The 14,183-nt window shown below is 33.6% G+C and overlaps 1 protein-coding gene across 7 annotated transcripts in view; it reads right to left on the bottom strand.

The window, feature by feature from the left end:
* The window catches only part of LOC150093675 (transcription factor CP2-like), a 357,564-nt gene that overhangs the window by 167,259 nt on the left and 176,122 nt on the right, over positions 1-14,183 (bottom strand). For 6 of the 7 annotated variants that reach the window (XM_090412621.1, XM_090412620.1, XM_090412622.1 and 3 more), the window contains one exon: positions 11,339-11,487. In XM_090412621.1, the coding sequence (XP_090268747.1) occupies positions 11,339-11,487 (149 nt within the window). The remainder of the gene's footprint in view (positions 1-11,338; positions 11,488-14,183) is intronic. The other variant, XM_090412618.1, reaches the window with a different exon arrangement.

Below are 14,183 nucleotides of genomic sequence, written 5' to 3'. Positions count from 1 at the left end.
AAATTGGTTGATAGGCGGAGAAGGGGAGATATGATTGAGACATTCAAATTACTGAAGGGTTTCTATAAAATTAATTCAGAAGATATTTTTGAGAACAGGGCTGGTTGTGGGAGGACTAGGGGACATCCATGGAAACTGGGCAAGTGTGGTTAGTAAAGGTGTTAGAGCTGGGTTCTTTACTTTTAGAGTAGTGAATGAGTGGAATGCGCTCCCTGAGTCTGTGGTGGATGCTGTGACAGTGAATGAGTTTAAGGCAAGGTATGATAGATACTGTATGAATGTCAAATAGTTGTGATGAATATGATTTGGGGCCTCCCTCGATGAGTCTAATGACTCCTTGGAGTTGCCCGTAATAATAGTAATAGTAATAAGAAGGTAGCTGCTGGACAGATATCAAAAAGTGGTATATGGAGAGGGAAGAATTGAGGCAAAAACTGGTGACTAGTGGTGTGCCACAAGGTTCAGTGCTGGGACCATTAATGTTTAATTTGTACATAAATGTACAAATGTAGGAAATATTCAGTTGTTTGCTGATGATGTGAAATTAGGTAGAGTAATAGTTAATCATGGCGATGTATGGGCAAAAGTTAATGGGTATTAGTTTAATGTCGAGAAATATAAAGTTATGCATTTTAGGATAAAACAGATTACAAGCTGTATATCACATTTATGGCACTGTATTCCAGGAAATAGATGAAGCTAGAGATTTAGGGGTGATGGTAGGGGTCTCTTTAACAGAGAGTTAAAGTTTAGAGGACATATTGCTAAGTTTGCCCATAAGATTACTTGGCTAGTGAAGAACACATTAACAAGTAGAGATAAGGAAATTGTAATTCCTCTTTATAAGGCCTTGATATACCCACATCTGGATTACTGTGCTCAAGTCTGGTCCCCTGGGTTTCTAGGGGATGGGGAAGCAGTGAAGAGTATTCAGAGGCAAGTGACCACGATGGTGGCCTGTGGTATGTCCCCTATGAGGATAGATTGAAGGTGTGTGGATTGCAGAAGTTGGCTGATAGGAGAAAAAGAGGGGATATGATAGAAATATTTAAGTTGCTTAAAGAATTTTATAGGATAAATACAGGGGAAATGTTTCAGCACTTGGATAGAGGGACCAGAACAAGGAGTCATCCCTGGAAGTTGAATAAAAGTGTGGTCAGTAGGGGGGGGGGGGACTAGATTTTTTGCTTGGAGAGTGGTGAATGGGTTGCTAGATTCAGTTGAGAGTACTTTTCTGTAAATGGGTTCAAAGAGAGGTATGATAGATTGGGTTTCCTGCAATGAGTCTTTGGACTCCATGGAGGTGCTCGTATAATAATAATAATTATAAAATTTCTGTATATGGTACTCTACAGTAATAAATAATGAAACGTACATTTCTTCAGTGCACCGACCAGTAAAAAAAAAAAAAAACATATAGAAATACATGGAGCAAGCATTCAGAAGATGATCCACTAGATGCATAACTGGTGGAAGGTCTAGCTTATCTTCAAGGGGGGGGGATAACAGTAGGAGTGGGCTTCTTTGAAAATCTATATATGTTCAACATTAGCCTGCACAGGTTTCTCTTTTCTTTTCTGCATCAATTTCTCTGTAGCAAGCAACTACAGCTTGCATCATTCTACTTTGCTAAATCTCTCTGCACTGAGATTGATTTCCTCAACTGAAACAACTGAAATCAAACAACTGAAATGCTTTATTAACAGAAGCTAATGTCATTACCAGTTTTTTCACTATAGACCAGGGGTGGCTCATGCATAGGCACTGCGGAACTGCAGCACCCCCAATTTCTCTCGATATATAAATATATTTATTAATTTATTTATATTTACTTGTAATATTTAATTTTATCATTCAACAATCCTATACAATTCTCTTATTTTGTATAAAAAATAATAAAAATCTATCTCGTAGCACTTAGGATGGCAAAGGACTCTAGCAGCGCTGTGTTTACCAAAGTGTCATATTGCTACGCGCGCAAGCATATTCACGTCATAGTAAGATGCGAGCTATTAGCGTATGCGGCATTGTCCATCATGCAGTTCCACTGTTGTTTATATGCAGTTTGCGCCAGTAGTAGAGTGTTCATAGTGCTTATCATGTTTACTCCATCTCTTTAAATATTTGCAGTTTATATTTTAGAACATTATTGGGGTTATGATAATGGATTTTATTTTTAAGTAATTTTGAATTATACTAAACTGTATAATTTTATCAATAAAAAACTATATTTTTTCAAGTTTAATTTTTTTTTAAATTTTTACCATAATTTTGATATTTTATCCAAACACGTATACACTGTACTTGCAGTGTGTATGTATATTTCAAAAGTTGCAGCACCCCCCCCCCCCATGATTTCAAGCCACTGCTATGGACTTTTTTGGGGGGAATGGGGCCTTGCTTCCTCTTCTTATTCTTCACCTGCAGCTTTCTGTACTTTAAGCTTTATAAGTCTTGGAGAGTGCTTTTTCCATGGCTTCTAACAAATGCTCTATATCTTCGTTATCAACCTCTTTAGCTAGCAGCAATACTTGTCACCAACCTCTTGTAATGTTTTGTTGAATCCTGTGAATGTATTAACATATATTTTCAGCAGCTTCTTCCAAACACCCATTATTAGATTTAATGGAATGAATACAGCATTGAGAAAAAATAATACACAAGTTTAATGAATGCTATATTTTGTCACTGTCATAGAGACATCATCAGGAATACAATCTTAAAATTGCATCTCTGATGAAACAACTACCATGTTAGAGTAAAACTTCAATTTAATACAGTGGGGGTGCTGCCTATACAAAATAATCCTAATTAGTAACCCATTTATTAATAAATAAATCTGAAGATTTATTTATTAATAAATGGTTACTAATTAGGAAAAAAAGAATTTTTTAAAAATTATTTTGTATAGGCAGCATCCCACTTAAAACTTCATGGGCCACCACTGGTTTAACATAAACCAAAATAATCACTTGACATTTCGAGCTTCACATTAAGGTCCTCATCTGGAGTATACACATCAATACAAAGAAACAAGTTCACTATAATCTACATGGTATGCTAAGGTTACATTGATTTAGTTAACTGTTAAAACTATTGGCCTCACCTCTGGTGGAAAAAACCTTACTACATCAACATTAGAGTCCTGTTATTATTATTAACTATTTGGTTACAAAAAATAAATTAATGCAAGTTGTTAAATTTAATGTTTTTTTTTTCCCCTCCAGATAGGGATTGTACATCCAGTTTCACCAATATAAGGTAAGTTACTGGTCAGATCACACTCTTAATACCCTACACCAAACTGGTTGGAAAAGTACCTGTTCTTTACATCATACAAAAATCTGATAGCCATTAGTGGGCTAAATTGGGTTGTCTTGGCTGTTGGAGCTGATGTCTAAGGATGCAAGCTTCCCAAATTTGGGGCAGTCTCATGCACCTAATGGGAATATATTATAAGGGATATTAAAAGAGTTATTTCTGATGTGGTTGTAAAGTCCATAATTTCTAAAATGAATGCTGATCACCACACAATACTAAAAGAAAGGATTTTTTAAATTAATATTTTAGTATACGTTGTCAGTTCCTGAAAAATTTAAAGTCATGTGTAACCAACTATAAGCTTATCTACAAGAATTAGCATTGATTTAGTAAGTTTTATTTATTTTTTTTTTTTTTCAGGCCAGTAGTTTTTAATAGTTGAATAAATCAATGTAACTTTAGCATACCATGTAGAGTAGTGGTTCTTAACCGGTGTTCCACGAACTAGTTACAAGCGTTCCACCAGTGAAAGATGTCACATGACACAGTTCTGAGCAGTGTTGCCAAATGAAAATTTACTGAAAACAGCTAAACCTTAAAAAAAAAAAGAGTGAAAATGGAGTTAAAAATAAAAATTTGAAGCTAAAATTTTAAAAGCAGTAGCTGATACTTTTAACTTACTTACTTTATTCAAGTCGAAGTGATACTTGCGTATAAGTAGCTAAATACATCTTCCATGCGGTCTTCTGCGCTTAATTCACCCACGTTTTCACTTAGAATTTCAGCTTTATTATATGTGGCCATCGTTCCAATATTACTCAGTATAGATGCTGGTAAATGATAGTCTGTACAGCACTTTTACTCCTGAAGCCATATTTGACTGACAAAATAGCTGTCAGCATTGGCAATTCCATCTTGTTTCTTAATTTAGTTTTAACTACATTCATGGAACTAAAAATTCGTTCAATTTCCGCATTAGAATTTGGCAGTATTAATAAATTTATTGCACACTGAGCAATTTCTTTAAATGGATTCATTCCAGATGCATCTTTATATTCTCATATTTCAGTCCAGAAAAGCTCAGTGTTTTCTATATTTGTCCATTTATTTAAGTGGATAGTATTGTACTGGTATTCAGCAGCAGGAACATCTTTTTCTGTTTTCAGCATTATTTCTAAGATGGGAGTAACAGGTTCTTTTATATGTTTTAGAATATCGTCAACAGAAAAAGAAGATCACATTCTTAAAATATTCAAGTTTTCAGGCAACCTTTGCTTAAGCTGTTTAAAGAGAACAAGAAGAAACTGTCTTGCTCTACTTCTAAGATTTCGCTCATCATTTTGTGTTATTTTCTTTTGTATCATCAACTTTGAAAATTTTCTTTCAAATCTGTAACCAAGATTTGGATTGAGATCCAAATAGTCATCAATCTCTGACTCTAGAGGGTCGACTGTGGATGATGGTAGCACTAACATATTAGCAATAGAGCAAATCAGACAAGAAAGGTCTTCAAATAATCTCGTGTTATCCGCATTGTTAGATTCAAAAATTTTGTGAACTTGCTGAACTTGAACTAGAACAGGTTGCAAAAATAAAATGTACAACAGATTCCGTTCATCTTTGTACATCTCCCACAAAATTTGAGCTTTGTAACATTTGTCATTCACACTCACGACTTCGAAGTGAGTTTTTAATTCTGAACACTGGCTGAGAATTCTGTCTACCGTGGGTTCAATGGAGAGCCACCTCGTAGCTTACAGTTGCTTACAAGTTTCAGAGGAGCATCATTTTTGTTGATAGTTTGATACAACTCTTTGTATGCTGCTCGTCTTGAAGAAGAATGTGAAAACCACTTATATATTTCGGCAACTAAAAATTCTAATTTTCTTGGGAAAGATTCTGCACAAGTGTGAGACATTGCCAGTTGTAATGAATGGCATACACATCTAATTAAAATTAAGGAGGGAATATATGCCTTCAGCTGTTCATAAACACCATTATTGACACCAACCATAACACTGGCATTGTCTGTACCAATTGCAATGAGATTTTTAATGTCCAGTTTCTTGGTCACGAGCTCTTTTTTCAGTGCAGCCACAATACTACTAGCGTCACACTTTTCTAGAACCACCATGCTCAGAGAAATGTATGCATAATTTTGTTAAGTTTCTTGCTATAATAAATAATAGCCATTCCTAAAATCTTATTCACTGTGATATCATTCGATTCTTCTATTAACAAGCTGAAATTTCCATCTCCAATGTCAGCAATTAGATATTCTTCAAAATGCTCACTTAGAATATTCTTTACAATTGCAGAGCACTTATTTCGGTGCATTTTTACCTTTGGCATAATTTGACTGTCTGGGATGATATTTTTGCAAAGATCTACTAGATTATCGCACCTGATGAATGATGAGTGACAACAAAGAAATAATGCTAACCTACTTTCAAAGTTTGCAGTCTCATCAGACTTTTTCACAGGCATATTTGTAATAGGAACAGCCTTATATGGAACTGCAGCAAGATGTTTCTTAGTTTTGCTATGCTTTACAAGCTGACAATATTTAGCAAGTATTCAAACAACCATTTGCTAAACATTCCCATTTGCAACCACCCCCTCCTAAATTTTTGTTTGTAAGCTTTTACTCTTTGCTCATTTTTGAAGAAGGGTATACAACTTTTTACTGCAACGAATTACGATCAGTCTTTGAAAACTTCCCACTTGCTATCGTAACTACCAACCAGAACACTGTGCAAAGACTAACTTGTAGCGGTGCTATCAACTTTAAGGAGACAAAATGGCAGACTGTTGGCCCACGTGACTGACTGACGTCATTATGTGTTTCAAATGTGTGCGATGTTCGCACCAAACATACAATACCATTCCTTATCAAATGCGAACATCTGGAAAACTTTTAAAACAATTTCTTTAACAGTAAGTTATAAAAACAACTAAAAAGAGCTGAAATTAGTTCTGAAGGAGCTAGATGTGGAGCTAGGTGCTAGATTAAAATTTTTGGAGCTAGGGAATAAAAAAGAGCTAGAACTAGCGACTAAAGAGCTAAATTGGCAACACTGGTTCTGAGAGTAATTGGCTACTCTGATACTAACAACCGAAGATTGCTAACATGCATTGACTTCTAAACCAATAAAATATTGTTTAGAGGTCATGTGTTTACAGGAGGGGCAAGGAGGAACATCTATTTTATAGTCATTCAGTGATGTGTGTTTGGTATGTGTGTTGTCTAACACCATAATAGCACACAGTCCATTTTTAATGTGTATTTGATTTGTGGGTTGTCTAAAATCATAGTAGCACACGATGGATAAATTTATTATTAAACGAAAATGTGATTCTGAGGCAAATATTAATGATGGGGCAAGTACATCTGGAAATAGTAGTAATGATGTTGCTGCAAATACGTCTCATACAGAGGATAGCATTATACATAGTAAAATAAGAAAAATTAATAGACAATATTCGACTGAATATTTAAGTTGTGATTTTACATTGACCAGTGAGGAAGAATGTCCTATTCCCCGGTGTCTTGTATGCGGGGGGGGAACTATCCAATAGTGCAATGGTTCCTGCTAACTTGAAACACCACTTTACTACAAAGCATGCCAATCTTGCTTCAAAAACTAAAGATTATTTCAAGAAATTGTTCGATGGACATGCAAGTTAAACAAGTAAAATATTTTAAAAAGACTATTAAAATTTCCGATAAGGCACAACTTGTATCATATAAGGTAGCTGAATTAATTGCTGTGAAATTAAAACCACATACTATAGCAGAGTCTCTTATTTTACCAGCATGTTGTGAAATAGTAAACATTATTAGAAGAAACACATGTATAAACCATGAAAATTATTTAATTGTAAATATTTCATCCTAAGTATCTTAGGACATCAACAGTACAGTATTTAAACAAAAATTAGGAATAACATACAGTTAGGGCGCATGATTACAATAGAATCTCATGAAAATGTGCATAATGTGCTAAAGTAGTACAAAAAGAAAAAAAAAAAAAAAGTTAATTATTTAACACAGTTTTGTATGATCATTTCCCATACTTTAGGAATAGTAAGAACGTCGTTGCGGTTTAGGTTTGGTCTGTGTAGTAGGGCTTCAGAACTTTCTTTGTATAAACGTTTATGTTTAAATATAGATCTATGTAAAAGTTTAGCATTTTTTTCCCAATGGATCCTATGGTTTGGATTTTCAATTCTGTGTTGAGAGAGGCCAGATTTCTGCGGTTTACGAAGACGAATGTGGTCTTGATGTTCCGAGATGCGTTTCTGAACAGACCTACCTGTCTGTCCAAAGTAAGATAATTTGCATGAGCATGGAATCTCATAAATACCAGGAAACATCAAGGGTGAGAATTTGTCCTTAGGAGAAGGTAATAAGTTGTAAATTTGGTTGATAGTTTTGTAAGTAGTGGCAAAATTGTATTTCTTCATAATTTTAGAAAGACGTTCTGAGATGCCTTTAACGTAAGGTATGGGAATCCTATGCACTTCTTCCTGTCTGGTTTGATGTATGCAGAAGTGACTGATGATTTTTTGAGTTGTTTTGGGATTATATCCATTTAGGATGGCTGTATTTTTGATAACTTCTAATTCCTGGTTTAAAGATTCTTCAGAGGAGCAGAATTTGTGTGCTCTGGAAACTAGTGATTTAATAATGCCAGATTTCTGAGATGGATGATGAGCAGAAGAATTGTGAATGTCTTCTTGATATTAAGAAGACATTCACAATTAAGGCATCTTAGAACGTCTTTTTAAAATTATGAAGAAATACAATTTTGCCACTACTTACAAACCTATCAACCAAATTTACAAGAAAAGAAAAGGAAAGAAAAGAAGACGGTTCCATCGCCACTTCCGTCTTTCGCAAGCCTACATTCTCAGGTCGATACATTCACAATTCTTCTGCTCATCATCCATCTCAGAAATCTGGCATTATTAAATCACTAGTTTCCAGAGCACAACAAATTCTGCTCCTCTGAAGAATCTTTAAACCAGGAATTAGAAGTTATCAAAAATACAGCCATCCTAAATGGATATAATCCCAAAACAACTCAAAAAATCATCAGTCACTTCTGCATACATCAAACCAGACAGGAAGAAGTGCATAGGATTCCCATACCTTACGTTAAAGGCATCTCAGAACGTCTTTCTAAAATTATGAAGAAATACAATTTTGCCACTACTTACAAACCTATCAACCAAATTTACAACTTATTACCTTCTCCTAAGGACAAATTCTCACCCTTGATGTTACCTGGTATTTATGAGATTCCATGCTCATGCAAATTATCTTACTTTGGACAGACAGGTAGGTCTGTTCAGAAACGCATCTCAGAACATCAAGACCACATTCGTCTTCGTAAACCGCAGAAATCTGGCCTCTCTCAACACAGAATTGAAAATCCAAACCATAGGATCCATTGGGAAAAAAATGCTAAACTTTTACATAGATCTATATTTAAACATGAACGTTTATACAAAGAAAGTTCTGAAGCCCTACTACACAGACCAAACCTAAACCGCAACGACGTTCTTACTATTCCTAAAGTATGGGAAATTATCATACAAAACTGTGTTAAATAATTAACGTTTTTTTTTTTCTTTCTTTGTACTACTTTAGCACATTATGCACGTTTTCATGAGATTCTATTGTAATCATGCGCCCTAACTGTATGTTATTCCTAATTTTTGTTTAAATACTGTACTGATGATGTCCTAAGATACTTAGGATGAAATATTTACAATTAAATAATTTTCACTGTGGTTTATACGTGTGTTTCTTCTAATTATGAACGCACCACAGGTTTCGTTATTTAAAAAAGTAAACATTATGTTTGGCAATGAAGCAAAAAAGGAAATTATGAAAATTCCTCATTCGGGCAATACAATACAATATAAAATTAAAGATATGTCAGATGATATTGAGAAAACAGTTACCAATAAACTTTTCTAACAACATTTTGCTTTACAAATTGACGAGTCCACTGACATTAGTGGTAAAGCTCATATACTAGGATTTGTTTGTTTCCATTAATGAAAATGAAATAGTGTATCAATATCTATGCTGCAGAGAATGTACAACAGGACAAGATATTTTTGGCTCTATTATGTCATATTTAGAAAATTTTAAGATTTCATGGGAGCTGTGTGTAGGAATTTGTATGGATGATGCTCCATCAATGGTAGGATCTATTCAAGGCTTTGTTACCCTTGCAAAGAAAATAAACCCAAATATTATATCTATGCACTGTTTTTTGCACAGAGAATCCCTAGTTTCAAAAACATTACCGGCAATATTAAAACCTGTACTACACCAAGTTGTAAATATGGTAAATTACATCAAATCAAGACCTTTAAAAGCAGGCCTTTTTAAAAAACTTTGCATATCTATGAAAGCCAAGAATAAATCTTTGCTTTTGCACACTGAAATAAGATGGTTATCCAGGGGTAATTCCAAATTTTAGAAATTAAGAATGAATTATTGGTCTTCTTTCAAAATGAAGGTACAGATGCTTTTGTAAAATGTCTTCAAAATGATATTTGGTGTGCTAAAATCGTATATTTAGCCTGATATTTTTAATTACTTAAATAGCATTAATACAAGTATCCAAGGGAAAAATGAAAATGTTTTGACATCCAGTGACAAATTGTCAGCTTTTTTTAAAAAAAAGTATCTCTTTGGAAAAACCGCATATCAGAAAATAATACAGTAGATATGTTTCCTTTGCTCCATAATAAAAATGTTGAGGGAATTATTTCTGTTATAACAGAACATTTAATAATATTGGAAGAAGAGATTTCAAGTTACTTTCCTTCCTTAAATACACACAATTATGACTGGATACAAAATCCATTTGGCACAGTTAATACCAGTTGTGAATTTTCATTACAAGAAGAAGAACAATTAGTTACCTTGTCAGCGGATCGTACTCTAAAAATGAAATTCTCTGAAATAACTCTTGAGAAATTTTGGATTTCTGTCCAAGCCAACTACCCAGCTCTCTCTCCACAAGGGCATTGAAAATTTTGTTACAGTTTTCAACATCATATTTGAGCTCAGTTTCTCAATATTAACCAATGTAAAAACTAAAAAGAGTGAGACTTACTAATATAGAAAAAGAGATGGACCTGATGTTGCTGAAATCTGAAAGCCAACAAGCTCAAGTATCGCATTAAATAAGTTCCATTTTTATAAAAGACAAGTCCATCCATATTTTTATTGTTAGTTTTATGACCCTAATGTTTTTGGTGTTCCCTAAATTTTTCTCATAATCAAAAGTGTTCCATGACTTCGAAAAGGTTAAGAACCACTGATGTAGAGTGTAGTGTGGCTTGTTTCTTTGTATATATGTGTCTACTCCAGATGATTACAATGTGAAGAATTATATTAAACTGAAGTTTTACTCTAACATGGTAGTTGTTTCCATAATTTTTATAATGAATTCTGATCACCCTGTAACCATGAAAGAAAGAATGTTTCCCAAATCTTGGAAAGTTTAACACAACCAAATTATTAAGATTAGGTTGATTTTTCAAATCTGCTGCTGATTCTAAGAAAAGTCTTTCAAGATTATTTACTAAGTACTTATTTGTTGTAGTGAAGCATAGTATTTTTTTTCCCCTATTTCATTCTGTTCAAGGTATCCAAAGGCATGGTCAGCTAGAGTTGAAGACACCATAATACCCTGGTCAATGGATTGTAGGAATGAAGAGGTATTTGGTGAACATGCTAATGGAAGGCTGTTGTAAATACAAGTGATTGTATACATTGTAAGCTGAGGACTATACAAATAAAGATAGCTACAATCATGGTATGTCTAAGAAAATCAGCAGCAAACAAATTTTTATTTGCAGTCATTTTTGGGTTCTTAAATATATTCTGTCAATAGATGCATTTCCTGAAATAAAAAAATATTATACATATGAAATTATTGTATATGCAAAAAAAGCAGCAGCAACACTAATAATGATATTATAATTTGGTAGATGCATTGTTAAATAAATATATTAAAAAAAAGTAAACAGACAAAATAAGACTAACTGTTCAGTTTGTTGCGAGACATTTGGACCATCTGACTGGGTGCTTATGGGAGAATACTGAGTGACAAAACTACTAGTTGTTGATGTTGGTGAAGAAGCAGAAACAGATATAGGTGATGATGGAATGGAGAGCAGCTCTAATGGGCACTGCTAGAACAAACAAAATGAAATAAAACAAAAACAGTATATGCCTATTGTGGTTTATTTACTTATTTAATGCTTATTTACTCCTTCCTTTTAATGCAATAAAGAAATGATATACAAAAGCAACATGAAAATTGATTAAAGCAGCATAAAAAATTTAAAAAGAATACTGTTTCGACTTCATTATATATAGTGTCTTGAATATTAATGTGTGAATCTGAAGTATTTTCTCCTAAAACGTTGGTCAAATGGCTATAAATTTTCAGATAAAAAATAATTTTAATCACTTAATATGAGACTACTAGTAACCTGGTTCCTAAAGGTCTGGGTGGCTTGAAAAATATGTCTCTAGAGTAGTATTTCCAAATTATTTAACCTATAACCTGCTCATAGCTAATATACTACAAGTTTACAATATGTTATGCATGGGATTCTCAAAAAAGCAGCAGATATACTATTCTTTTTATTACTATTATTGAAATCCTGCAATTTCAGAGGGACATTTTTAAAGTAATTTTATCCCAACTTGATGGAAACCTAACAGCAAATGAGTACCATAAGTCAGCTAAAGCTTAGATCAGTGGTTCCCAACCAGGGTGCAATAGCATCCCTGAGATACTGACTGTCATATACATATTTAGAGTGCCATGATATTTTTTCTGAACACTGAATATAGATATACCTGAACATTTTACATTTTGTAAAAATAACATATTGTAAAAGATATCGACTGACAAAAATGAAAAAAAAAATACTGATTTAAGAAATGATCAAAGTTTTTAAAAAATAACTTATCGTTTACCTGTTTTGGAGTATGTTGCCAAATAATTTCCCAATAATAAAAACACTGCTATGATAATGTTCAATGGCAATCAGATCCATGAGAATTATAAAGTGCAGGCTAGGAAGTTAACAAGCATGGTAAAGAAAGAAAAACTGCAGTAGAAGAGATTGGCTAGTCAGACCAAGGATAATTCAAGGAATTCTTCTGTTAAATGGCACATAAGAGGAAAAATAATTCTGATGGGTTGACAGTGGTGGATAGTCATGGTAGCAGTGACAATTACAAAGGACATAGCGGAATTAATGAATGGGCACTTCATCAGAGCATGTCATCCTGGTGTAAATGATGCTGTGCCATATTTGGAAGTGTAAGAATCAGAGCTGTATCATTTGTTGACTGGGTTAGATATTAATAAGTCTGTTGGAATGAATGACACATCCACATATTTTTAAGGCATATGCAAAACACAGCTATGTCTTTGAGCTGGTTATTTACTGAAAGTCTTGCAGTGGGTAAGTTTCCTAAAGAGTGGGAGGGGGGGAGAGGCAAAACAGTACCACTCCAAAAGCATGGTTCTTGGACAGACATTTCCAATTATAAACTAGTCTGTATGACTGCAGTTATACAAGGGGTTTGAAATGACTGGTAAGGAGTAGAATAGATAACTGAGCTGATAGACATATGATTCATTATGATGGTGAGCATGAATTTGTAAAGAGTAGATCTTGTTTAGTAATTTACTTGCATTTTTTGATATGGTAATGACTGTGTTGGATATGGAAGAATCATATACAATGAAATTCTTGGACTGTGCAAAAGTGTTTGACAGATTACCTCATGATAAGTTAGTGTACAGAGGATGAGAATGGATAGTATATTGGTTAGATGGATCGAAGACTGGCTCTATGAATGATACCAGCAAGTTGTATATGATGGAATAGTGTCTCAAAAAAGGATGGTAAACAGTGGTGTCCCCCAGAGTTCTGTTATTGGGCCCTATTATTAAACTTCATCATCATCATCATCATCATCATGCATATCAAGGATTTAGGCCTAGAGTAGCCTGTTTGGCCTTAGAAGTCATCATTGAATCTTTTAAGAGAACGTCCTGGTTTTCTTTTTCCTAATGGCTTGTACTTTAAGGCTTGTTTTGGTAATCTTTCTGTTTTCACTCTTTTAACGTGTTCCATCCATTTATGTTTATATTTTTTAATTTTTTCTATTACTGGTTCTTGGTTTAATTCTTTCATAATTTCTTCATTTCTTTTGTGATCAAATAGGGTATACTTTGTAGTTTTCTCATAAACTTCATTTCTGCTGTTGTTAATCTTTGTTTGTCTTTTTGTTTTATTGTCCAGATTTCGCTTCCATACATTAAGACTGGTAGGGCTAATGTATTGTATACTTTTAGTATGGTTTGTTTTTGTACTAGGTTTGGTTTAAATATAGAGTTAATTACACCTGTTATTTTTAAATATTTTGCAATTTTTAGGTTTATATCCTTTTCATTTTCATATGTGATCATACATCCTAGGTAGTTAAATGAATTCACATGTTCTAAGATCTTGTTATCAATTACTATTTTAGTTCTCACTGGATCTTGTCCTTTAAAGGCCATAGTTTTTGATTTTTTTGTTGATATTATCATATCATAATCTTTGGCTATATCATTTAGATCTAAAACAGCTTTCTGTAAGTTATCTTCAGAATTTGTAATTATTATTTGGTCATCAGCAAAAAGGAGAGTGTTTAAGATCACAGTAGGAGAAAGTTTAATACCTTGATGGAAATTTTTATTCCATTTTATTATTATTTCATTTAGGTAAATATTAAAAAGAGTTACTGAGAGGGGACATCCGTGTCAGACTCCTTGGTTTATCTCTCTCGTATATGATAGTTCATAGTTTAATCTTATTTG

This window comes from Typopeltis vanoorti, chromosome 23 (genome assembly GCF_054136105.1).
Source record: "Typopeltis vanoorti isolate ZY-2024b chromosome 23, IOZ_Tvanoo_1.0, whole genome shotgun sequence".
NCBI classification, from domain to species: Eukaryota; Metazoa; Arthropoda; class Arachnida; order Uropygi; family Thelyphonidae; genus Typopeltis; species Typopeltis vanoorti.
This window is presented reverse-complemented; position numbering and strand designations above follow the sequence as displayed.